Below are 26,899 nucleotides of genomic sequence, written 5' to 3'. Positions count from 1 at the left end.
AGGCAGACCTAGACAGGCTAGCAAGTTGGACAGAGCAGAATTTAATGTAGTTCAATGTCGAGAAATGCAAAGTGCTCCACCTTGGAATGAGCAACCCCCAACACACCTACAGGCTTGGTGGCACCAAACTGACTAGCATCATGAATGAAAGGGGGTAATAATAGACCACGGTATGACTGAGCCAGCAATGCAATGCTGTAGCCAGCAGGGCAAATAATACTCTGGCATGCATCAATCGATACAACTCCAGCAAAGCCAAGGAGGCGATTGTTCTGCTCTATTCAGCACTGGTGAGACCACAGCTGGAGTACTGCATCCAGTACTAGGCACTGCACTTTAACAAGGGCATGGACAAGCCTGAGAGAGTCCAAAGAAGAGCCACTCATATGATCAGAGTCTTAAAAGGCAAGCCATATGAAAAAAGGCTAAGGGATCTGGGACTCTTCAGCCTGAGGAAAAGGGGGTGAGAGGGGACCTGGTACCAGCTTACCACTATACCAGGGCAGTACATAAAGGGCTCAGTGAACAACTGTTTACCAGGGCACCTGAGAGGAAAACCAAGAGTAATGGCCACAAACTCCTGGAAGATCAATTCAGGCTCAACCTTAGAAAAAATTTCTTCACAGTCAGGGTGTCCACACTGGAATAAACTCCCTCCAGAGGTGGCGCAATCACCTACCCTGGAAATCTTCAAGAGGAGACTAGACAGTCACTTCGCTGGGGTCACCTGACCCCCCCAGTTATCTTTCCTGCTTGGTGCAGGGGGCTGGACCTGATGATCCTCCAAGGTCCCTTCCAGCCTCACAATCTATGAATCTGCAGAATGGGGGTGTGTGCGTGTGTGTGTGCATGTGTTAATATGTGTCTATAAGTATAATGATTTAAGCAATAAGGATATAATGGCTTAATAGTTTGTGTTTTCAATAAACATGGTCACATACTACCCCTGAAAATAGATCCTGCTTGTCTTTCTTTATACACAGTACTCTTTGTGCGTACCACACTGGCACAAAACAGCAGTGGTGGCACTGTGCAAACTACCATCACTTTAATCCAATCACACACTCCCACAGTCATGGCATCCTTGTGAAAATCTTTAAGGATATATGAGTGACGGTGACAGACATGGCAACACTGGAAGTAATAGTCATGAACCTGCACTCAGATAGCAGTGGCTGTAATTACTGGATGTCTGAAGCAAACATAGCAGTTTCATCCAGTAAACTGCTGGGTGATTGAGGAGCCTTATTTGGAGAAAGCCCTTGGCTCATTCCAAATTAGGGGTAGCGCAAACAAGATGAGATGCCTTTAAACAACCTTTCACATAGACTGGACCAGATTGCCACATCAGCTGGGTTAATTTGTGCACTTGAACATCAAACAAAAATGTTTGCTTCCTTTATGTAGCCTCATGGAAAGTCCACACCCTATTGAATATACCTGAAGAAAACCAGCCTGCTCAGAGGACAGCCTGTCACCAGAAAACTGTAATAATAGAGATCCTCTCCTTGGACTGTAACCTTGTTGTGGTAAAGAGGCTTGTGTACCAATGACTCTTAGAGTTATGTCATTTGGTGCCTTGTACTCCTAGTAGGGTCTCTCCTGGCAAACAGGTTTGAGGCGAGGTCCCAGTCTAATCATGGTCCAAACTCCTGAAGACCCCAACAGCAGAACACCTGAGGGCCTGCTGGTTCTCTGCGGCTGTGAAGGTGGACGAGGGTTGCCAAGGGATGGATCCTTGCCACTGGGTTCAGGGCTGTTTCCTGTTGAGTTCGTGTGGCTGTGGCTTGTGCACCAGCTTCCCCACATTAAAAGATGTCATGCGTAGGTCTCTGCCAGGCGTGTTAACATATCCCACAAACCAAGTCCTGTGGCGACAGATGAGCTGGGGTGGGGATAGGAACAGTGATCCCTGGGAGTCCCTGGTCCCAAGTCTGAACATAGGTGGTGGTCATGTGATGATCTTTTTGCACTTACCAAGACAGAAATACAATTTGGCATCTGCAGCCAGGACTGAGCAGTCCTCTTTTGGATCCCCTCTACTCACCTTGAATGGGGAAGGGGCCAGAAAAGGTGCCCTAAACATAGGCTGCATTGTTGCATCCAGTGGGATCACTCTACCTGTGGCTGAAACCAACAAAATTAAGCACTGAAATTTGTCACATGTAATGTCAACACTCCCATGGATTCCCTGAACAGTGAATGTCCTGAAAGAAGAACTGCCATAGACGTTACAGAACTTGCAAGCTATGACATCAGTATTGCTGCTAAGTGAGACTCACTACGCAGATGAAGGCTAACTGCAAGAAGGAGGTGGCTACACCTTTTTTTTGGAAAGGAAAGTCATCTGAAGAGAGGCACATTCACAGGGTTGGCTTTGCCATCAAGAACTAGATTGTTAGCTTTCAGAACTCCTGTGAGCATTAACAAATGCCTTATAATTCTCTGCCTTAAGCTCAGTATGCCCCAACACATGACTATGAAGAAGTCAACAAGGAACAGTTCTACTGTGCTCTTGACACAGTCCTGACTGCCACTGGCAAGGAAAACAAGCTCATCCTCATGAGTGACTTCAACACAAGAGTTGGGTGACACTCTGAACTCTAGAGTGGTACAACTGGGAAAGAGAGGGTGGGGAAAGTCAATTCCAATGGTACCCTTCTCCTCAGAAAATGTGCAGAGCATGAATTGCTCATCATGAATACCATCTTCAGACAGCGTGACAAATATAAAACCACTTGGAAGCACCCATGCTCTAATCACTGACACCTTCTCGACTAGATTATTGTCAGATCCTTTGATCATACCAATGCCCATATCACCCAAGCCCTGAGAGGTGCAGATGATTGTTGGATGGACCACCTTTTAGACCAATCAAGGCAACTCATACGGCTTGCACTACAACAACATAAACAACCAAAAGGAATGTGGAAGAGATTCAAAATCAAGGCACTCCAAGACCAAGCTAGATATGAGGCTCTTCAGCAACGCCTTACTGAGAGGCTGTCTGACCCACCTGACTACATTGAGGACATCCAGGCACATTGGGAGCAAGTTAAGAACATAATTCACAAGGCATGAACTGAATCAATTGGATACTCCACTTACCATCACAAAGATTAGTTTGACAAAAGTAATGAAGCACTTATCCACCAGAAGAGAACCACTTTCTACAGTTGGCAAAATGAACCCTCCAACCAGCAAAAACAACAGGCTTACCACTGACCTAAAGGTATAGTTCAGAGGAGGTTGCAGGATATCAAGAGCCAGTGGTGGCAAGCAAAAGCCATGAAGATCTAAAGTTTCACTGATCAACATGACATGAGAAGCTTCTTTCAAGCAATAAAAACCATCCACGGGTGACATTCCAATGACCCAACCCCTTGTGATCCCAGGATGGCTCCACCCTTCTCACAGAGAGTGTATCCATCAAACAACACTGGAAGGAGCACTTTGAGATTCTACTCAACTGTGAATCTGAGGTCCCATCTACCATCATCAAGTCCATCCCTCAATACCCAATAATAGAATCTCTTGCTGATCCCCCATCCTTCAAGGGAGTCTGGCGTCCCATCACTCAGACCAAGAACAATAAGGTGCCAGGACCAGGTGGCATTCCCACAGAGGTCTTCAAAGCTAGCAGTGCAAAAACTTCATCAACTTCTCATCAAAATATGGGTTACCGAGGAAGCTCCATCTGACTTAAAGAATGCCAGCCAACATTGTGACCACCTGCAAAAAAGTGGACACATCAATGTGTGAGAACTACTGAAGCATTGCCCTCCTCTCCATTGCTGAGAAGATTCTTACTTGCATCCTTCCAAATCGCCTCCTCCCCCTTGCTGAAGATGTCTTTCCAGAATTCTGTACAGGCATCAGATCTACCAATGCCAGCTGCACATCATGCGTGAGCTGGTCGTTGCAGACAGAAGTTTTCAACAAGCCCATCAATGGCAACTAATTGTTTATGTCATCATGCAACAGAGACCGTAATGATGTCAGGGTCACTCAAGTCATGCAAGGGGCTGACTGCTGCTTGGATTTGCAGATAATTCAGTCAAAGCTAACTGAAAATTCAGCTGAAATACTGCATTGTTACAGATAAGTAAAATCATAAAAACTGGCGAGGAATGGATTCCTCCATTCTAGCCAATCCTGTTAGACATTGCTTATAAAATATTGGTTCAGATACCCTTTAACTGACTGCTGAACCATGCTTGAACATGATGACCCTGTGATATCTAACATGGCTTTCACTGTCTTCAAAAAAAACCTTTGATACAGTCATTTCAGTCTCTGAAATCTGGTGGACAGGCTCAGGGGTTCTGAAAAGTTTCTTACAGTTTTGTGTCAGTTCCAAGAAGGACTGCATAGCAGCACAAGGATTGTCCCTGGTCTAACTGAAACTATTCCTGTCATTAATGAAATGAAACAAGGTTGTATTCTTGGAATCAAAATCAATTTTGTTCACAGTGCTATATGCAAGACTTGAAGAAGGCAATTAGCAACATTCCAGTTATTAAGATTCTGCACCTCTGAAATGTTGTTCAGTTATACATGATTGCAAGAAAGATTATGTCACTACTCAACTGCTCCATGAGTTGCTCTGTCTAGATGACTGTGCATCCAGGTTTTGGGCTCAAGGTTATATTTTAATGAAGACTGAAGTCATGCAATACTTGGTAAGTTACATGCTGTCCACATAGTATATTGATGGATAGTGGCTTCCTATAATTCATGAGTTCCACTACCTGGATAGTATGCTGAAAAATCAACTTAGTATCAATGAGAAAGTTGCTTTTCCATGACAAAAAAGTTTGAGCATTTGGTAAGTTGACCAAAGCAGTTCTGGAGGCAACCAGAAAGAAAACTCTAAACACGATTACGCTTAGTAAGGCTATACTATTTTGTTTCATAGGTGAAAAATCTGGACATTATACAAGGCAACTTTGGCCATAGCTGGAGAGAGTTAACCAATGTGTCTTGCATAACTTCCTGAGGACCAGATGGCTTGACCAAGTACCCAGTGTTGAGATGCTGTAGTGAACCAGTTGGCACAGCACTGAAACCTTGATAACAATGGCCTAGTTCCTCTAAGCTTGCCGTGCTATACACATGGGCAATAACTGCATGCCTAAGCAGCTGTGGTATGGTTAACTGGAGTGTGGTCAGCAAAAGCAAGGCTGGCTGAAAAAGCATTCTGCAACCCTACTAGATTTCCATCTTGTTTGAAGCAGTATAGCAGCTGACTTCTGGGAACTACAGCTGCAGATACAGTGATGGCATGTGAAGTTCAAAGAAGATGTTGACCTTTTCAAGCAGCAAAACAGTGCTGATCTGCAGGAAAAGCATGTCAGGCTTAAGAAGCAACAGCAGCAAAAATTACAGATCACATATTATCACAGGCTTTGTGGGCAGCATTAAAGGAAAGTAGTTGAAGCTTTTTGTCACAAACTAGCCTAGTAAATTATATGGCATGCTGGCACTGCTAGGAATTCTCCCAAGGATATTCCTGAGGCTAAAAAGGGTAGATTGCTTGGCTTTAAACGTCCTTAGCTGGATCATCCCAGCCATAATGGAAACAGGCTTTTGAGGAAGTATCCAGTTCTGCATCTGCCTACAACTGTAAGGATGCTGCTGCTATACACCACCAGACAAGACGGGGGACATGTGGCTTTAAATGCATTTGGTGAATACACCTTCTGCCTCTTCCTTACACTTATAACAGCACCAGACTACAGTAATCCTAACAAAGTGAGGTGGGAGCACTATGTTGGCTTGAGAGGCAGAAGCAGCAGCCACCGACTGTAAGAAATCTGGACTCAGGGGTTGGTAAGAACGACAGAAGAAGTGGAGATGGAGAACGAAGAATGGAAAAGAAAAAAAAGAGGTTAGAACTTTAAAAGAAGAAATGGGAACGCGGCAGATGGAGACTGACAGCATTTTGTGATATAGTGGGTATAGTACTATTTTATTCCAACTCCCAAGTCTACTCCACTGTAATGGACTAGAGCACAGGTAGGTCCATCCCGTCAGCAAGAGTTGAGATCCAGAGCCATCCGGAACCAGGAAGTAAGTCAAACAGCCAAAATCAGGTACCAGGAAACAAGCTGAAGATCAGAAGCCAAAAAGTCAAGACCAGGAGGTCAGACTGGATACAAGGCTGGAAAGGGCTTAAATATTGACCAGCTAGGTGCAGGCCTTAATACCTGGGCTGCTATCTTCAGTTGTTAACTACTAGTTCCACAGGATGACCAATTACTCCAAACACAGCTGCAAAGACTACTTTCTTCAGGTTATAGTTTCATAGTCAGTAGGGTCGGAAGGGACCTGAGCAGATCATCAAGTCTGACCTCGTGTCATGGCAGGAAAGATTACTGGGGTCAAACGACCCCAGCAAGGTGATTATCTAGCCTCCTTTTGAAGACCCCCAGGGTAGGAGCAAGCACAACTTCTCTTGGAAGTTGGCTCCAGATCCTAGCCGCCCTGACTGTGAAGTAGCGCTTCCTGATGTCTAGCTTGAACCTACTCTCAGTCAACTTATGGCTGTTATTCCTAGTTACTCCAGGTAGTGCTCAGGGGAACAGGGTCTTTCCCATTCCCCGCTGGTTCCCCTTGGAAAGTTTATAGACAACCACTAGACCCCCCCTCAGCCTTCTCTTGTGGAGGCTGACCAGGTTCAGGTCCTGTAGCCTCCGCTCATAGGGCCTGCCTTGCTGCCCCCTGACCATGCAAGTGGCCCTCCTCTGGACCCTCCCAATGCTGGCCACATCCCTCCTGAAGTGCAGCGCCCAGAACTGGATGCAGTAATTTCGAGCTGGTTCTAGTTAGGGCAGATTTTTGCCCAGATTGTTTGTTAGCCCTGTAATCCTGACATCCAGAAAAGATTGCATTCTGATAGAATAGTCAGCTATAAAATCATTTACAATTATCATTATTAACTGGTCAATACCCAAATTCAGCTTTCACTCTACTCATTTAAAAATGTTTCCTGGAATTGGAGCTGGAGTCTGGAACAGTGGACACCTCTCACTGCTTTGGATCAAATGTCCCTCCAGTATAATTCAACTAAAATTAGTAGCAGGGATGAATATACTTTGCTACTATGGTCTCTCCCAACCCAATGCATCAGCACAGCACTAAGTGAAAAGAAGGTTTTACGTCAGCACCAATGTAAGGGCAAGATTTTTTTTAAAGAAAGCACAAATGAAACTCTACAGGAACCAATAAATGCTGGGACAAAGACGTATAAAACATCTCCTTAGTTTAGGAATGGGCAAAATACAGCTCATGGGTCAGATCCGGCCTACCAAGTTGTTCTGTCCATCTCATGACAAGTCCCTGAGCCCTGCCCATTCCAAGTGCAAGGGGCAATGCAGGCCATGGCACATGCAGTCTGTCCTGCTGCCCCTGGGCATACAGCAGGGCTGGGGCAGGCCAGCAGTCCCTGCAACAGCAGCTCCTTCCAGCTGCTGTCACCAGTGATACCACCATTGCCAGACCCAGCCCCGCTACCCAGGCACCCTGGCCCATCTGCCTGCACCCAAGACCAGGTGCATCAGATACAGTGGGCAAGCAGGTAGGGTCTCCATGGAGACCAGACAGGGACCTGTGCGGGCAGGGCACACTCGGCTGGGTGCATGGATGGGGCCATAGGCGGGCAGGGACCAGCATATAGGCATGGGACGGACCAGCCTGGCCGGGGCTCAGGCTGGGATCGCAGGGCGATGACAGTGTGAGGCTGTGCAGGGAATGCATCATGGCTCTGCCCTGGCCCCAGCCCCAGCCACCCATCACACTCCCAGACACCGCTCCCCACCGGCCCATGGTCCTATCCCATGCGCCCAGCTGAGCGCACCCTGCCTGTGTGGTTCCTGGCCTGGTCTCCATGGGGACCCCACCTGCCTGCTCCATCCGGCACCCCTGGATCACTTAGAGAGTTTTGGTGAGCTATTGTGCGATAGGGTGCTGACCCAGCCCACAATAGCTCATCAAACCTCCCTAAGTGGCCCTCCAGCCCAAATAATCACCCTCTCCACCTTAGCTGATCCCCTTGGAGCAATACAGAGCTGAAGCAATAAGAGTGAAGAAAACCAAAATATCCAACAGTGACAGATCACCAGCTGCACTCAGTACAACAAAAGGGAGCCCAGGCCTATACTGGAAAGGAACCAATGGGATATGGGAGCTTTACAGAGCCCAATAAAGGAACTTGACTTGTCTGAAGTTAATTACTCTCAGTTGCTAAATAAAATATGGACACTTTTGATATCCAGAGTTAGTTCAAAACCACGTCAAATCAGAAATGACTGAAAATTCTCTCCAGTGAGTTAGTAATTCAGTGACTTAGCAGTCCAGTTCCAAATAAACAGATATTTAAGGTACAGAAACCATTACCACTGCAGCTGAGAGTCTAGCTGGCCATGTGGGAGCCCACAACCAAATAAGCACTAAGGGCCCATGCCAGAGCCTTCTACCTCCTGGACTGAAACCTGATAACAGAGCAACCTGCCCCAGCCTGATCCTTTCTTGAGGATAACACATTCTCCCCTGTGTATATTAATCAAGCATGAGCGTTATAATGCCTTTAAAATAAAATTATCAGAACATTATATTTTAGAATTTAAAAAAAATAGTATTTAGTTAATGCAAACATAGACAATTGTAACTTGATTTTTTACTCTCTCTCTGCAGCACACTATTGCTGTTTTTAGTTCTATTATTATATTTGATATTACTACTTGCCTTGAAGAATGGAAACACGACTCATCTCCTGGGGTTTCTAGAAAAAGCTTTTAAAATAAATAATAAATAGCACTGTTCCCGAACCAATCAATGATGAAGGAAAAAAGATATATGAAAGTACAGTACTTAAGTTGTGTATTTGTTATGAATTATTGAAACTGAAGAGAAAGCTGGTAAAATATTCAAATCGCATTGTTCTCCAGTAATTTGCCTGCACTTATCTTTGACCATTTGCTGCAGCAAAGGTCAAAAATTCCAGTCACAACGCCATAGACTGTACTGAAGAATTATACAAGCTGCCATGTTTTATTGTTATCATATACACGTAAAAATAAATAAATAAATATAAACTAATCTTTATTCAAATCTTGCATCTGATTCAAATTTACCAATCATTACCATTAATTGACTGCAATTTGAATTAAAAAGTAACAGCTGCATCCTGTTTCCATAGTCTTTGGGGTGGGGGAGGGGGAAAGGGGATGCGGAGGGATGATGGCAGCTTTGCAAATAATAAAATTTATATTCACTCAGTTATTTTTAAAACATCAGAAGGAATTGGTCAAAACCATCACATGGGATAATGTGCAAGCTCTATAAACCTTGTATTATATTTACAAGACTGCATATTATTTGAGCACGAATTTAACAGCAGCCAATACACATTGCATTGTCACATATTAAGATCAGTATATTAGTGGTGACAGGAATGCATTTTCTTTTGGAAGGAATAATTACTGGGTTATATGTGGTGAATGTCTCAAATAAACCATATAACAGAAAGATTTCAACGTTGATTCTAAACTGCTGGAGATGGCTTAGTAATCTATGCAGTACTTTGAAATCTAGTCTATCCGAAACTAACTCTGAATCCCAGCAGGTCCGTCTCAGCCCTTCATCTTTCCAAGACAGATAAATGGGAGTCCACGCCATTTACTACACAGGTGTCTTTCAAAGACAGCATTAAAAACTGGTGGCCTGCCTGTCTTGAATGGATACATGAAATACTGTTGCACTTTCTGTGAAAGTTGAACGTTGCCTAAGTGGACCTGCCCAAAGTTTTCATCCAGTACAGGCCCTCAAGCCCCTGAGACAGCTATATTCCAGGAGCGCATGACGTAATTCCTAAATGCATTGCAATCCTGCTAACAGTTATTTCAAAGCTTAGTTCTTATTACCATGAAATGATCCCTCTGAATCACTAGAATTATCCACGGTAGTGCAACGGAAAACAGAAATTGTCCACCAGATCAGACTGGTGGCATCCGTATTTATTGCAGAGCCAGAAGTAACAATTACTTCTGAACGCAATGCAAGGGACCTGTTTGTGATAATTTGTTAGTAACGGTAACTCATTTCTAGTTCCAGACAGCGGTGCCCTGAAACATATCATTTTAAAAATACTGAATATCGACAAATCATCATCCTGTCAAATGTCTAACCTTTTGTAAATACTAGCAACTATTTTGCAGGTATATCTCAGTGATACCCAGAGGGAACGAGAGCCATATTAACTTTATGCTGTGTAAAAAGTATTGCCTTAATTAGTTTTACATTTCTTGCTTTAACATTTTTTTAATAGCATCAGTATTCCTGTATTATGGGAAAAGCAGCACCTGGCTTACATTCTCCAAAATGAATTTTTAAAATGTTTTCATGCCTCTGGCATGCTGCTGTTTTATCTTCTTCCTAACTAAATAGTCCTAAACCTTTCAATCTCTCCCTATCTTCCTATGCAGAAGTTTTCCATGCCTCTTGTGTCGCTCATCCTCCATCTCTAAACACTCCACACTTTATGTTGTATCTTTTTTGAGATAGGCAGGGTTTGAATTACACTTGGACGCTTGCGGGGGGGTCTGCAGCGGTGGCAACCAGAAGGAGCCGCTGCTACCGGCACTGCCACCTAAACTACCTAGAAAGGCATGGGGTGGGCCAGGGGCTCTTGTCTCTTATTAGAGGGGCTCAGCCCTCCCGAGACCCCCACCACCATATTTTGAACCCTGGAGATAGGGTGACTTGTAACAAAAACAGGATTTAGGGGAACTTACTTACTTATATAATGGCATTATGGTATTTTTTAGCATTATTTTTACCCCAAATATGAGAATGGATTAGGAGTGAACTACTGTGACTACAGTTCACATACACAAAGTAACTTAACCAGCTGGCTTCAGTACTGCTAATAGTCTGACTGTAGCACAGCAACTCTCAACCAGGGTGCCATGAGATGCTTTTAAGGGTGATGTTCAATATTAGTACTGCTCAGTGTGCAAACACCGACACGATGTTTTACAAAATAAACCCAAAGATTTCAAATAAAAAGCCATAGTGTGAAAAAATATTCTAACTTGTGGTCTTTCCTAATTCTTTGTAGCAGAAAATTTGATGTATTATTTTGTCTTGGTCAAGAAACAAGTGAAAGCTGAGAGCTGACATTTTCTGAGGGGCACTTTGAATCTAAAAAGGTTGAGAACCAGTGCTGTAGCAGTACACAACTCAATGCAACCCACAAAGCCCACCCAAGAAATTGCACAAATAGTCAAGTGGGACGTTGGTACTGATATCTGGGCCTGTTAGTTTCATGCTAGCTCAATTAGGTCTATCTGAGCTGCAGTCTCTACAATGACTACAATGCCACAAGTGTAGACATGCCACACTTTTTTCACTAATTTTTGCTCCCCACACTGCACAAAAACCTAAGCAATAGGTTTAGTAATGTTTCAAAATCAGGCCATGAAGCGCTATGTGATTCTTCAGACTGAAAGGCATGATTTATAAACATGGATTATAAAGAAAATCATTAAACACAGTATTACCCATTTTCCATTTTGCACCCCTAAAGTTATATAGATCACTCATATTTGCACCATGAGAATCCCAGGGAGTGCGGTGGCAGGGATATCACATTCACCATTGAACTTGCCTGGACGGTAGAATCAACAAAATTATTCACGCAGCTACTTTTATCAGGAAAAAAATTGCTTAAGATAAGGAGGGAAAATAGTATTTTCCTTTCTATCAGTATCAACTAAGCTTAGCGGCTATATTAATAGGCATTTTAGAAATACCAAAGGAAGGTAGTATCCCACAAAATAAAAAAAAAAATCTAAAATTTGTTATTGGACACTGAAAAGTAGTAATAAATTACCTACTTAGCTCAGCTAGTTTTTCTAAATAAATACTGCGGGTCATTTTTCACAGTTGAATATATTTGTTACAAAATATTGTCCTAAAATAGACCATGCTTTCAGGAACTTGCATTTCAGTTCATGCCACAGTGCATTGAGGATACATTGAAATGTAGGGAGGCATGGCATATTCTCCAAATATCCATCAGGCAGCATAATAAATATTAAAAATCAGCTGCCCAAAAGCAAAGCAGACAGCAGAGTGATAACCAGCATCATTTACAGGTACATCACTGTGTTTTCTAACCCCACATACCAACCTTAAAACAAATTGGGAGTAATATATTTTGCTGCTTTACATCTCTATATAGCATAAGTCCCTGCTGAAAAATAACAAAACCATCAGATATTTAAGTATATTTTTGATTCAAGGACACACTGAAAGCAATATCATGCAGCATAAGGCAGCCTTCAGACTCTTCTAAAATGGCATCTTAATTTGTGTGTGTAATGCATTACAGTTAAGTGCATGTTGCAGTGTTGGGAAGCACATCAATATGCATGAAAAGCGCATCTGGAAGTTAATGAAAGGATAACTTTGCTCATTAGTGTGTGCATGCATGTTTTCATTTGCTCGTTGCCAGTGCTTTAAAACAAGATCTTTAATTAGAAAAATTTGGGATGGTCCACCTGATAACAAAAGGGGGAAAAAAACCAACCCATCTGGAACAAAAGCTGCCAGAAACTACACGTATAGCAATTACAGAGCTTAATATTTTAAGTGGTGCTGCTAGACACCTGTAAAACGTAGGGACAACAGGATGTATTTGGGAGCAGAGGACTCGTAACTTATTGGACTTTGCAAAAGCCTGGCTTGCAGGAATTCCTGCATTCCAGTTCTGGAGCCAAAAGTAACTTGCTGTGCGACTTAGGGCAAATCCAGTTTCCCTATCTGTAAAATGGGTGAGGGGTGTTGTGAGGATTTAGTACCAGGCTGTAAAGCACTTTGTAAATATAAAGCCTTGAATATAAAATGCCAGTTTTAGCATTATGAAAACCTTATCTTAATCATTATGCTCGTGGGTCTGACAAATAAGAGGAAAGGGAAATTCAAAGTTAGACTGGGCTTACAGGATTCTCCCTAGTTTTCTTTCTGATGAGTAACATCTGCATTAAATACAGTAAGGGTGCCCTAAAGAAAAGCAAGCAATTTTAACATGGTTGCCTGCTGTAATAACCTTTTATTATTATTATTATTAATACCAGCTTTGAGGAGAGATTAAATAAGAGCCGCATATTTGATTTTCTTACATTACAAGCACATAACTAAAATCACCACTTAGCATTTCCAGTATGAGGCAGTTTGTGTCTGACAAAGATAAGATTAAAAAAAGAGCTATGCATATATTTCAGCTAAATTCTAATTTTTCTCTAAACAACAAATGCAGGAATTTCTCCCCAACTTCCTCTCATGACTGATACTGCCTATTCTTCATCACGTAGATCCCTCTGCCCTTCCCCCACGCCTTTGGAGCTGTATTTACAGTGCACATTGATTGTGTCTCTGCAGATATAATAGTTCTTTTGCGTGTGCTGCTTATAATTATAGCAATGTGTGTCACTCCGTAATAAGGCATCCAATTATTTTTGGCCTTGTGGACTGTAACCCTTTCAACTTGCAATGCCAAAAACTGGAAACTTAAATCCTAAATAAATGAGTCTGTATTTGAACTTTTCCTTCTAACACAGATTCTAACTGGCCACTTCAAACTGCAGTGCTTTAACTGCAAGGAACTGCTGCCAGGCTAACATCATCAATCCCTAAGCAATAACATCTGTTTTAACACTACATACATTTTGATCCTTGTATTTCCTAACACACATTACCTATACAAAACAAAACAAGACAAAGTTGTGCCAGAGTTTGGAAATAAATGGGGGAGGGGGGGAGGAGAGAAATGAACAATGACGTAACAGAACTGACAGGAGAGCATTTTAAAAGCCATAGGAACAATCGTTAATCTTTTATCTATAGATTTCCTCTAGGAGATTCTTCCTGATAGGCAAATCTCGCTGCACTTTTCCTGCTAAAATCTCTCAAAAATAACAAGAATTAACTGAAGCTTACCTGTACTGGAATGTCATATTTGTAATTTTTATCTTTATTTCCTCTCCGTGGCGAATTTCTCCAGTCATTTCAAAGAGTTTGTTAGCCATTTTCTCATAAACTTTGGCATTCCTTTTAGTTTGTTTCAGTTCATCAAAAAATTCTTCCCAAACCAGCATTAAACCTCTCATTTCTGCATCAGTCCAGTTTCTGGCCCTTCTGTGTTTCTCAGTCTGAGAAGAAACAATGTAACTGGGAATTTCTGCTGCAGCCATTGCTGACTGACCTAAAAGGGTTTTAAAAGAGGACACTTAATATAGATTGAGTTTTTAGTTTAGGTTTTTGTAGTGCAAGACATGCATATGTGGATAAAGAATTTGAATGACAACAGAACATATGAAACCTTTTTGCAACAGCTTGAAGCTTGAGTGCACAAAATGGGGCCTACATCTGACAGGCAGGAATTTAGTTAAAAGCTTTTAAACAGAGAAACGTCATTTTGATGTCACGTTTCCATAGCAACAGAGCAACTGCATAAGCTACAACAACAAAAACCTTTTAACTGAAAGCCAAAGAATCAGGACAAAGTTGACAGGCCATCAATATTAAAGCTTTTAAACACTTTAGGTTTAACAAAAAAAGATCTATGCAGCCTTTGAGAAGCTACTTTTAAGTTTCTACTTCTTTTTAGCTTTCCCTTACCTTTTAGGCAGACAATCTGCTAGCAGGGGGTCATGGTCGCCTGAACGAGCTTTTAAGTTGCGCCTTGACAGACTCTCTAGGAGGTTGCAAAGACTGAAGCCATGTACACAAAAAAAAAAAAAGCTTTTTACAAAGATTTTCTGTAAAAAGCTTCACACACCTTTATGAAACCTATCTGTACCTACAATATAATACATGCAGAAGCAGACCGTCTCATTAAAAGGTGTCTGCATCTGTTTTCAGGTATATCCACAAACAAATAGCATTTAAGTGAGATCTATATATTAATTTTTTTTATCTGAAGCCATTTTTTCCCTGAGATATTTTGCTGCTGATAAACATATACTGCAGTCCTGTCAGTATGAATTTGCCTTTTGTAGGTATGCATTACTGTGTGTGTATTTTGTATTCCTAGTAATTTAGATGCTATTTATGCTATTTTATGCAGCCTGCGTTCTGCCTTAAGACTGCAGCAGAGACATTTCACCTGCTTTATGGAAGACCTAAAAGGACTGTTCAATGAATTAAAAAAAAAAGGCTGCAAGATGCTTAGAACTGCGAATACATTGCTTTGTTGTAAAGTAAGCATTTCATGGTAAAGGGCTAGATTCTGCTCAAAGTTACGCCAGTGAAACATCAGTGATTCATCTTATTAAAACGTACACCAAATTAAAGGCCAAATTCTGCCCTTACTTCCACCCATAAAACTTCATAATATCTTTCATTAAACGTAGCAGCACGCATAGGATTTGGTAATTCAAGCAATGTGATAAGCTAATACAGAAGATGTTAATTCTCTACATCCCAAATAAAGCTGCAACTTGCATGAAAAACACACCATTGCTTATTTTCAGTCTCAGCGTATAGCAGCAATAACGACCTCACTGCAGGGCATTTCCTGGAGATTAATGACAGGCGGGGGTTAATGGCTTGAGGCTCACCCAGCCAGTCGTTAATCCCCAGGAAATGTTCTGTGCTTCAATCCTTAATGCTTAAGTATCCTATAAATTGTAAGTCTTCACATAACCACATCCTTGATCTTAACAACAGTTAAAAAATGCACAGATTGGGTTGCATCCTGGAGAGTGAGAACACATAATGGTCCTAAAAGGCATGTTAAATAAAATTTGTAACCTCACTGTCTTCCCTCCATTTTAATTCATCACAAATTGCACCAAAAATGCACTATAGAATAAACGAAGGGGAAAAAACCAAAATTGCTCCACCTAATTATTTCTAGTGACCCACCCCTGAAAATTTTCAATGTGGGAAACATTCCTGCTGACTCACTTGCTTCTTTAGACAAAACTTCACATCCAAGTAACATTGTGGCATTCTTTTTTAAATTGGTAGCACCACAGCCTAAGAACTCTTCTAAAAATTGTAAATAGTACCATATGTTGTCATGATGATCCTTGTATGGTTTGTCTCTTGGGCACCCAGCTGGGAGACATCACATGATCAATAGACAGATGGTGGTCAGCAGAGGATCAACTAGCAACAGGTTAATTTTATTAATTTATTTCTGCATATATTTTTAAACACCCCATCACATTACCTTGGGTTACACACAACTATGCTAATTAAAAACAATTCCAAATTCAGCTAAATAGTTTTAAGGCTAGCGGCAAAGGACAAGGATAACACATTTAAGAAAATAAGATGATCACTTAGGAAAAAGGTCTCTAAGCTATTGCTAAAATTAACGAGTTTCTAATTTAGGACCAAATAATGATCTTGCATTTCTATAGAAGCCTCTATCCAAATAGCACCTAAACTACTCTTCAACAGTTTATTAAATCAGTGTGGGCATTATTCTGCCCTGTCATTTATCCACAAAGACTCTGAAAATATTTAATACTTATTGTAACCAAAAACATTAAACGCTTCATATAAAAATATCAAAGATATAGTCTTCTGCTGCCTTGTAGAACCAATCTAGTTTCAGATAGGAAAACTAGGTAGGGAAAGGTTGGGATGGAAGCCAACAAGGACAAGTTCTTCATGTGACTGTCCACATATATTCTATTTCTGGTGCTCATATACCTTTTTTGCATACAAGCAAATTATTTTGTACAGCAGTGCCTGTAGGACCTGTGTTTATGCCATACCTCAATTCTTCTTGCTCCCCATGCAAGCCAGGGTGAATCCCTGCAGCATCTGCTTTTCTGAGCACTGCTAAATTCTACTTCTCTTTTAGTTACTGGGGGTATATTAGCAGAATTACTAGTCTAGCATAGTTCCAATAATTTAGTTTAACATCTGTTCTCTAAAAAATTCCCTCCACCATACCAGAGCTGTTCAATTATGAAGGAATCCAAGTCTCAAGGATTCAAAATCTGTCCCTCCTCTAAGACCACCATTTGTATTAACGAGACATAAGTACCCCTTCTTCATTGGTGAAGCACACATTCCAAGTAAGTGCTTACTCATTTTGTATTTGTTTGTTTTGGTAATAGGTAAAAAAAAAAAAAAGTAAGGAAACCCTATGTCAATCTTTTCCTCCTGAAACTCTCCATATGGTCTTTAAACCACAGAGGGATAAATACCCAGTCCATACATCACTTCCAGTGTTTTAGTAATATGTACATGTACTCCAAAATATAGCACTTGGTCTCTCTCAAAATAATTACACTCAATCATAGCTGAGTTAAGAAGAGCAACTAAGACTACAACAGTCAAATCACCACAGGAAAGGGTGTTCTCAAGGTGACTGCAGACATGTCTCCTTCCCAAAGACGTGCAAAAATCAAAGCATAAATTCCATTATATATCTGCTCCCAGTCTTACTTCTCAACCAAGAGCTACCTGATGGGCCAGTGAGTTGCATCAGATAACTCAGCACTGATTCCTCACCAGGGATAGAAACAGACATTCAAAAAGCTGGAACCTGAATTGCCTCAATCTTTGCCGATTAATCTAATCTGCCTAGGTTGAACCAATTTGTAACTGAACAGACATTCCCTCTGGACTGAGGAAATGTAGGCACATGCCTGCAGTTGCTCAGGCCAGGAGCCAGGAGGCACTAGAATGTGCCCTCAGCTGCAGGGAAGCTGTGCTGGAAGCTGGGGGTAGCCAACCTGGGCAGTAGCCTTGGCTGAACTGGCCAGGAAGGGGTTTAATGCCCCACTCTCTGTCCCACTGGCAGGGACCCAAGCCAGGTCTGCCAGGCGCTCTTCCCTTGCTGCTGCAGTGGCAGGGCTGGACATGGCAAGACACCAGCCAGCATGGCCCCTGCGGCAGAGAGAGTGGGGAGAGCGGTTTTTCCCCTCTTCGCCCTGTCAGGGCCACAGCTGAGTGTGCCTGCTCCAAATGCCACCACCACCACTCACTTCCTGCTTGGGGCAAGCAGTGGAATAAACTCCCTACTGCCCCCTCCACTGGAAGCCAGAGGGAGAGGGAATAACCCCCCTCCCTGCCACCGCCTAAGGGGCCCTGCTGCCCAGCGTCTTCCTGTACCCCCTCCCCACACTTGTGCTACTGTGTGCTGCCTGCCACAGCTCTGCCCACCCTGCAGTGTGCCCCCCCACTCATCAGGAAGGGGCTCATTCTCCCTGACCCCATGACAGGGGCTGCTGCCCCCATCAAGAGCCCTTCCCCCTCACTGCTGCAGCAGGGGGGAAAGGGCACAGCCAGAAGCTGGCCAGCAGGGTCCTTTAGGGAGTGGGGAGGAGCCTGCTGGCCAGCCTCTGGCCATGCCCAGCCCTGCCACTGCAGCAGCGAGGGGGGAGCATCCAGCAGATCTGGCTTGGGTCCCTGCCAGTGGGACAGGGAAGGGGGAATTAAACCCCTTCCAGGCCAGTTCAGCCAAGGCTACTGCCAGGGCTGGCCATACCCCACCACTGAAGCAGCCTGCATGGAGAAGTGCAGGTCCTGCTGGTGGGAGAGGGGAGGGAGTGGGAGAATAAACTTCTTCCCTGCTCCCTTCCAGGGCCAGCGTCTGGCCAGACCCCTGCCTGCCCCTGTTCCAGCTGGAGAGCAGAGGGGAGGGGCCAGCCCTGCTCTGCTGGAGCAGAGAGCCCAGCCCAGAGAGCATGCCGGGATGCTGGGGGACTCTGGTTTAACTTAAACCAGGAAGGGTCTGGGACAGAAGTTGCATAAACTGGTTTGAACTCAAACAGTTTAGTCTGATACTACATTCAACCAGGTTTATCTCAAACCAGTTTCAACCATTCTGAAACTGATTTATGTGCACTGAACTTCTGTTCCGTTACAAGTTTAAAGCAGTTTCTGATCACTTAAACCAGTTTGTGTGTAATGTCTGTCTCTAGCCCAAACGACCATGTTATCACCTCTCTGAGATGCTCTTGCAAGTACAGACTCGGTACCAGTTCAAGAGAATTCAGAAAATCTGATAGAGTCCCTCAGCAAGAATGCTCTTACTACAAATAGTTTGATCTGGGCATGTTTAAACAGCCTTTGAACTATGGTCGGCAGGTCAAAAGACAACACACAGGGCTTTTCATCACTGCAGTGACTCAGTCCATTGAACAGCACTTGGTTTGACGACTCCTGAAGGAAGTCTGCACCACAGAAGACCTAGCCATGCCAGTACACTTGGCCATATTACATGCCTGACACTGGAGAAATCTATAATTATGGTGGCAGGACATGAAAAGAATCTGTTCGGTATATCATCTGTCTACAAGACCACCTTTTTAGAAGACATAAAAATCAGCTCAAATAGCAGAGATTCATGCCCTCTATCATTCACAATAGACTCCATCTCTAAAATTTTGCCTAAGGCTGTTTGGGTATTTGTACACATGCATGTGCCACTGTACACACTTGCTGAGAAAATGGTGGTGGCACACTTTTGAATAAAAACACATCAAACGTGTTTTAGTTCAAAAGCTCACCACCGCCATTTTCTGTGCGCTGATGCACATTTCACCATTTATACAAATGTCTGCGATGCAGTGCCAGGCGCATCAGCTTGCATGCTCCACAGACTCCTTTAATCGAGTCCTCTCTGACACGATGGATTTCCAGCACATCGGAGCAGATAAATGCCCTGTGTGACTTTCAAGTGAACCAAGTGATCCCCCTTCTAGTTTAACAGAAGCATCACTCTAGCCCAGAGGAAGTTGAACATCACAACCTAGACATTGGCAAGACTCTAGTCTACTATTTGAACAAAATAAAGCCATTAAGAAAAATGGTGTCAGACAGTTTCTAACCACTACAAACAGGGTTAAAAGTCATCCTATATCCATCCAAACACTGTGTATGGTAGAAACTCCTATAAAATATCTCATATGCACTTCTACAAATTAGACTCCATTCTATTAGAGATCAGGCAGCTTCTGGAGCCTCCCTCAGGAACTTTTCCATTTCTAAAATATGGAAGATCTCAGTTGACAAATGCAACCAGAATTATTCCTTACCTGAAGCATCATTAAGATGCAGTGCCTGCTTTAACAAAGCTCTCTTGCAACCATTATTGAAGTGGACACTGAACACCCATCCAGATGATAAGATCATTGCTTGCTAACCACCCAGATGAGTAAATATGTGGACAATGACTCAGAGATAGAATTGGGATTTTCAGAAATATGTTAGATGTACCTATTCCACAGTCTGTCCTCCTTCGTGGATGCTCCAGAGTTCTAGTACTTTGATTCGCTATTGTGAATAAACTAAAGGATGATTTAGCCCACTTATTCCTTTATGCCCTTGAATGAGTTGGCAAGAAAAATGTGTCCAAGCCAGAGGCATGGGCCCCCCAAAATGCCATTGCTGTTCAAATTTAGTGTATTCCACATCAGAAGTGGTACACACATACCCTCCTTACATTTCCTAGAGATGGCTGGTATCCTCCCCTTATAGTATTAAGAATGATAAAGTTGCCCACTTCTTAAAGGCTTCTTGCAGAAGTCTTTTCTTGGTGTTTACACGGTCTGAATGCTGTGCAGTGCAAAGACGGAAGATTTATTGCAGAGATGGAAGGCACATTCCCACTATTGCTAAAAACTGTAGCAAGGTAGGGTCACTTTTCTTGTCTTTTTAAAAGATGGCAGATTGCTGTCAATAAAGTGTCATTACATGAGAGGGTTGGAGACCTGCCAGACTTCTCAGGAAGACACCAGCCTTGCAGGTCAGAGCTGCCATCAAGGAGTATCCTAAAGTGCACAGCCTGTGTCAGTCAGTTTGTCTCACTGACCAGGACAGTGGGAAGGGGTATTCAAGAAAAACTCAAGGTTGTGAACCAAAAGCTCCCAGGTCAAGACTGTATGACTACATGCAGACCAGAAAACGTAACCTTTACATAACCCTAATAGCTTCTCAGGGATGAAAGCTGGTAGGCAAATAAATTACTGTTCCTAGACATATGGTAGCTACCCTACACAAAAAACAGAGACCCTTCATCAAAGGGTCTGCAATTTAAGCAACACAACGAAAATAAAAGCAGCAGAAAGAGTACAAAGGGGGAAGGACAAGTGATGAATACAATTACTGAGCATACCATGGTTAAATCAGGTTCTGTCTAAATGTAAGTTAAATAAGCAAATCTTCCAATAGAAGTAAGTCTTTGACAAGACCTGGAATGAGAAAAAATAACTCTAAAAACTGGACAGAAAAGTTGTTTTGCAAAGGATTTTGATATTTCAAAACTGAGTTTCATTGCAATTCAGAACGCAAACACAAGGTGTTGACATTCTCTGCAAAAGGGATTGCAGGCCCTCATAAAGGCTATTCTGGTGGAGACCTTAGGAGCCTCAGCCTGGCAAGAGACGTGAGCATGGCTGCTTGCGAGCCATGACCCACAGGGGTTTTTCAGGCTACCAATCACAGCTGCCAAGTGGCTTCCTGAAGATCTTGTCAGGTAAACCTGGAAGAAACTACAAAGGTTTACAAACCCCAGGCATGGTTTTCCTGGGAATTTGTTGAAACTGAGCCATCCCTGCAAAAAGTTCTGGTTTTACTGAATCGGCAAATTCTGACCAGAACAAAATGTGTGTTAGACTGTTTCTGACCAGCTCTAACAATGACCTTGTATTTAGTTTAAGATTGCAGCAAACGTGAATACAACGTTATTGCAATGTGCATTAATTTGCTACAGCATATATTATAAAACACAACAAACTAGGCAAAAAATCATCAAAAGATGCTGTTTCCTTAGTCCTGAAATTATTAGAATTAAACGTATATCTTTTTCAGGTTCATAAAAAACAAAATCTAGCCTTCTTGAACATCTTGACAGTGCATCCAGTGCTTTACTGGAAGTTATTTCCATACCTGAGTTCATGTTTTTACTTAGCGCTAAAAACAGGTCTGCAGGGCTATGAAATAGGAGCGAAATTACTGAGAGCCACTAACAGACAGCAGAGTTGCAGAAGAAAGGTTAGCTTGATTAGTGGAGCATCCAGACCATTAAAAAAGGAGACACCTTTGTGGAATACAGCTTAGGAAGAATCAGAACACAGATTACAATGAGCCATAACTCAATTGACTCCCTCACTGGTGCCTGAATAGAAATGCTGCTGCCACTGCTAGGCAGTTGATTTTATACTTTGGGTGGACCGGGAATCAAAGGGGTAGACTGCACCATTGCACCCTCCCTAAATCTTCCTCAGCAGTCCATGTCAGCATGGACATTTTTTTCAACGATAAGACTAGGAAAAGTCACAGAGGTAGATGCCAGAGTGAAGCGGAGAAATGGGGACCACCATCATGGTCCGACAAGAGAGGACGAGAGAGATGCTAAACCAAATCGAGGGAAGGGAAATATATACATAGCCCTGAATGTGCCAAATATAAGTAAATCGCTGCTAAGAGATAGCATTCACATTTATACTGGCAATAATTAGATTCAAACTTCAAAATCCTTAGCCATGTACGGATATAAATCTCTCACAACGTGCCCAATTGTGGTAGGAAGAAACTTTCCTTATATTCCACAATTACCTGCTTCAAAAGTGTCAGACACTAGCAGCTGACAGACAGGATACTGGACTAGCTGAACCATACGTATTCCTTGGAAATTTAAAGGTGCAAAACACATAGAACAAAGGCATCAGTTACAAAGGAGACAGACACATCACACCTTCCTGTTTGAATTTTTATCTTAAAAGGATTAGAATAATCTTAGAGGTTTGCTTACTCTTAAAGTTGTTTGCAAGTTCTTACCACTTGGAACAGTCATAGGATATGTGGATACCAGCTATGTTCTTTTTCTGAAAAGTAAGCAATAAATAACATTACAATGAAAACTGGCCACTTCCCTAGCAATGCTTTCCAGATTTCTGACTTAGGAGAACTACCCTTGATCCTGCTTCCTTAGTGGTGTTAGTTATTAAGATTTACTGCTCATCTTTGTTCTCCTGATATATTTTAAAATACTTGTAGAGCACATAAAACCATCCTTTTAATGTTAATACAAATATTTCTTCTTCAGAGTTAAATCTGACAAAGACTATATAGATCAGTAAACAGATCATTATAGTTTGCCATAACATAAACCAGTTTAGATTTGAGATTTTTTTAAAAAAAATCAATATTAGTCAAGATTGGTATTTAGGAAAGTATAAGATGTTAGTACTCAGCGCTACTTCTTTACATCACAGGAAAGTGGAAGAACACCCCTGGCAGCGTAGAAAGAGAGATAAAACCAGAGCATTTGCCATATACTTATAGTACCTAGATGTTCAGACCTATGAATCTCACCTCAACAAAAAAGTTAATACTGCCATTTTTGTAGTCCTTTGAGGAATGCCAGTGGGAATGAAAAAAATAATATAAAAATGTGTGAAAAAAATGTCATCCCCCCATCACTCCAACTGTATCAGGCAAAAGATGGAGTTTGGAACTTACACAAGTTTCCAGCTGAACCAGCGTCTACCCCATTTCAGTGGCAAGTATGAGAGCTGTGTTGAATAAATGGGTTCTAGCTTGCTTTTGTTCCAGAAGCCGAGTGCTTTTGGCCCTGGATCAGAGACAACCAGCCTCAGAAAAGCTACAGTGTAAGTTGCTGGCAGTTCCCTGCCAGAACCCCAGCCTTACTGCTCAAAGTTTGCTACTAGCTTGGCAGCCTGCTAAATCCACCTAGCAGCTGTTTGTATCCGCATGCTGTGTTCCTGACTCCCTGCCAAAACTCACTATGGGAGGACACCACAGGAAGGCTCACAGCTTCTTTCAAATACAGTGCGCCTCTTCAGCTGACAGGCATACTCCATACAAAACCAACAATCACCTGAAAGTAGAAAAGGAAAGGTTTTTTTTTTCACACAGGCCCTCTCTCAGTGGGTGACGGTACTGTGCTGCACCGTCCTGCAGTTAATTAGCCAGAAGTTTAAAAAATAAGAAATCCAAAATCGACTACCAAAAGACCCCAGAAAAATGCACTGAAGCTTTTCCAGCTCTAGCTTTGCAGTTTTGCCCATAAGTTCCCAGAGCCCCAAAACACACCTACCTGTTGGCTTTTCGTTTCAGCTCTCCAAAACATGAAGGGAAAATTTGTACGGGGTGAGGGGAGAGTCAAGATAATATGTAAACTACAAGGTGCTTCCAATTTAGTTAAAAGGATCCCAATGCCTAGATATAGGGCATTTGGCTCTCGCTAGCAAGACTGTTTTAGGAATCCAAGTTCTTTAAATTATTTGCAACCCATAACATTAATAAATAGAAGAATGTGCAACTCCCTGAGGTTCTCCAAAATTAAATGAGGTGAAGTCACCAGTGCCACTCCCGTGCTATATGGCTACACCGCCATTGCTGATACAGTTCTATCACAAGATCCAACTGCAACAACAGCAACTCCAAGGTGAACTTTTTGGTTTTTACAATGGCTTGCCAAACAATGACACCCATTTCGAACAGGATCACAGTCCTTAAGAATCCGAGATGGATACGGTCCTCGAGAGCTTCTCAATTGTCAGGGTGTGTCCTACCGGTGCTGGTCTTAGCTTTGTTTTCAAAATCATACTCAAATGTCTCCAGGAGATTTTAGTTTTCCCATCAGAAAACTGTTTTCATGTCATCTTACAGCATGCTATGCTGCAGGGCTTTGCAAAATTTCACTGTTTCATTTCGAAGCTGTTTCAATGCATTTCAAGCAAAATCAAAACAAAACAAAAGGCTCTGAAACAGCTTCAAAATTAAACGAGGGCACTCGAAACATTTTAAAAGTTCTGAAACGTTTTGGGTTTCAAAGCCAGGCTTATTTGGCTTCAGCACCAGTCCCAGGTTGCAGAGGTGGCCTCCTCTCATCCAGGGCACAGATTCAGGGGCTCAGACCCCTGAGAGGAGTCCAGCACAGCCCACCAGCCCTCCCAGGGGTGCAAGCCCCCGGATCCGCGCCCCAGATGAGGGGAGGCTGCCTCTCCTACCTGGGACTAGTGCTGGGCACGGGTTGCACCCAGCACCAGAGAGAATTGCTGCTGCTACGTGTCTGGCACAGCCTGGCAGCCCTCCCTGCAATTTTCATCCAAATTAGGCAAGAACTGACAACGTCTTAGGTGTTTTCATGACTCCCCATTATAGCCTATGGGCAAAATGCATCAAAACAGTGAAACAGTTTCGACGAAATGAAAAGGAACAGTGCTTCGAAACTAAACAACAAAACGAAACACTTTCCCTTCAAAACGGTGACATGGACACCGAAACAAAACGATGGTGTTTCGCACAGCCCTACTATGCTGTGACATGACCTGTGACACCCAGTTACTCAGCTCACAATCTTCAACGTTGCAAATTGCTCTGGAAGAATTGCCTTTTAGCAGAGAATTTAGAGGAAATCTTTGAATGATGAGACACTTACTTACAACTTCAAGACAAGCCCAAACCTAGACTTAGAGCTGCCAACTCTGTTTGAATCTGTTCTGGGAGGTTTCATCACATGGCATACTGACATTAATTATGATGTGTAGACTTTACGTCAGGAAGGCAAACGCAAATTGCTGTTACATTTTAAAACTCACTGGACTACTGTATACATCAGATTCAACATTTCGTATGGATTTTACTGAATACCCTATCATTTGTCTCCCAGGCAACTCTCAGAAGTGTCCTGGAGTTTTATATCTAATTCCTGGAGACTCCAGGGTGATCCTGGAGGGTTTGCAATCCTACCTAGACTCCTCAACTTTAAGGCATTATCACAAAAGGCAAAGGAGGGATAACAAGCCTTCAAAGGGAAGAGTTTATATAACGTTTGTCCCTTTTAGTGCAAGTATACAATATTCAGTGTCCTAAGTTTCGCACCCCCTCATCCCATTACCTGGAGAACTTGATTATCTGAAGTAGTTATTGCATTAGTATAATCCAATATATGTATAAAATGTACACAAAAGTCCTATTCTATGAATAGGAGAGAAGCAGCAGGAGGCAGTTTCTTGCTGAAGGAAACTTCCAAGTCCAAATTCCATTCCAAATCTTTCTTTCCAGTTTACACTGTGCCCAAAAGAGTGTGCCCCCCCGCCGCTTACTGCCGTGCTACCAGTGCGGTCTTTTCTTGCCATCTCAGGGCCATGTTATCTTCTGATTCACTCTGGCTGTTTTGTTTTCTGTTTCTCACACACGGCTCCAAACCCAGCATTCGCCAGACAGCATGGTTCAGCTCTACCCCAGCCTTATCATGCTGGTTTGATTTGAGCATAGGCATCTATTTTTTCAGCTATCACAAAAGCAAGTGACATGCACACACCTACTCCCTCACTGACGCCAAATGAAAGGCAACTAGCAAGCCGATCAGCCCAGAGATCAAAGGCACTCATGCTGGCAGTTACCAGCGCCTACCAACATAACAATATTCTTACCAGATTTATCTGTCTCAAGATGATAGGGATAAAATTTGAAGAAGTGATTTGGTCTCCTTTCACAAATTCTTCTAAACCAATGAGCCCCATCCAAATCTAGGAGGAAAACTTTCATAATTCACTTATCAGCTGTCAAATACCACCAGCAAACAGCTGTTATGATGCAAAACAATGTCTTGTTGAGTTGGCTTGCCAATTTTTTCTTCCCATTAAATGAAATAAGATGTCAGTGTTCTAAGGGCGCATGCAAATGTTTATTTCTAAAAACCCTATTAAGCTCTTAGTCTCACTATCTTGTGGCAGTGAGTTTCACTGGTCAGCTATGTCTTGTGCAAAAATACTTCCCCATATCAAATCTTAAATGAATTTCCTTTCAGCTTCATTGGATGGCTCCATTAGTCCTACATAGTAAGCTAATGGATGGAATTACATGTGCCCTTTATTTACATAATGTTTTTATA

The 26,899-nt window shown here is 42.4% G+C and overlaps 1 protein-coding gene across 2 annotated transcripts in view; it reads right to left on the bottom strand.

The window, feature by feature from the left end:
• MSANTD1 (Myb/SANT DNA binding domain containing 1) overlaps positions 1-26,899 on the bottom strand; it is a 94,542-nt gene that overhangs the window by 26,276 nt on the left and 41,367 nt on the right. For both annotated transcript variants that reach the window (XM_019553408.1, XM_019553407.1), the window contains exons 3-5: positions 22,787-22,859; positions 14,683-14,775; positions 14,002-14,266 (exon numbers count right to left, since the gene is read on the bottom strand). In XM_019553408.1, the coding sequence (XP_019408953.1) occupies positions 14,002-14,255 (254 nt within the window). In that variant the 5' untranslated portion in view covers positions 14,256-14,266; positions 14,683-14,775; positions 22,787-22,859. The remainder of the gene's footprint in view (positions 1-14,001; positions 14,267-14,682; positions 14,776-22,786; positions 22,860-26,899) is intronic.

Source organism: Crocodylus porosus, unplaced genomic scaffold (genome assembly GCF_001723895.1).
Source record: "Crocodylus porosus isolate Cpor-Errol unplaced genomic scaffold, CroPor_comp1, whole genome shotgun sequence".
Taxonomy (NCBI): Eukaryota; Metazoa; Chordata; order Crocodylia; family Crocodylidae; genus Crocodylus; species Crocodylus porosus.
Note: the sequence above shows the minus strand (reverse complement) of the source record. Positions and strands in the feature narration are given on the sequence as shown.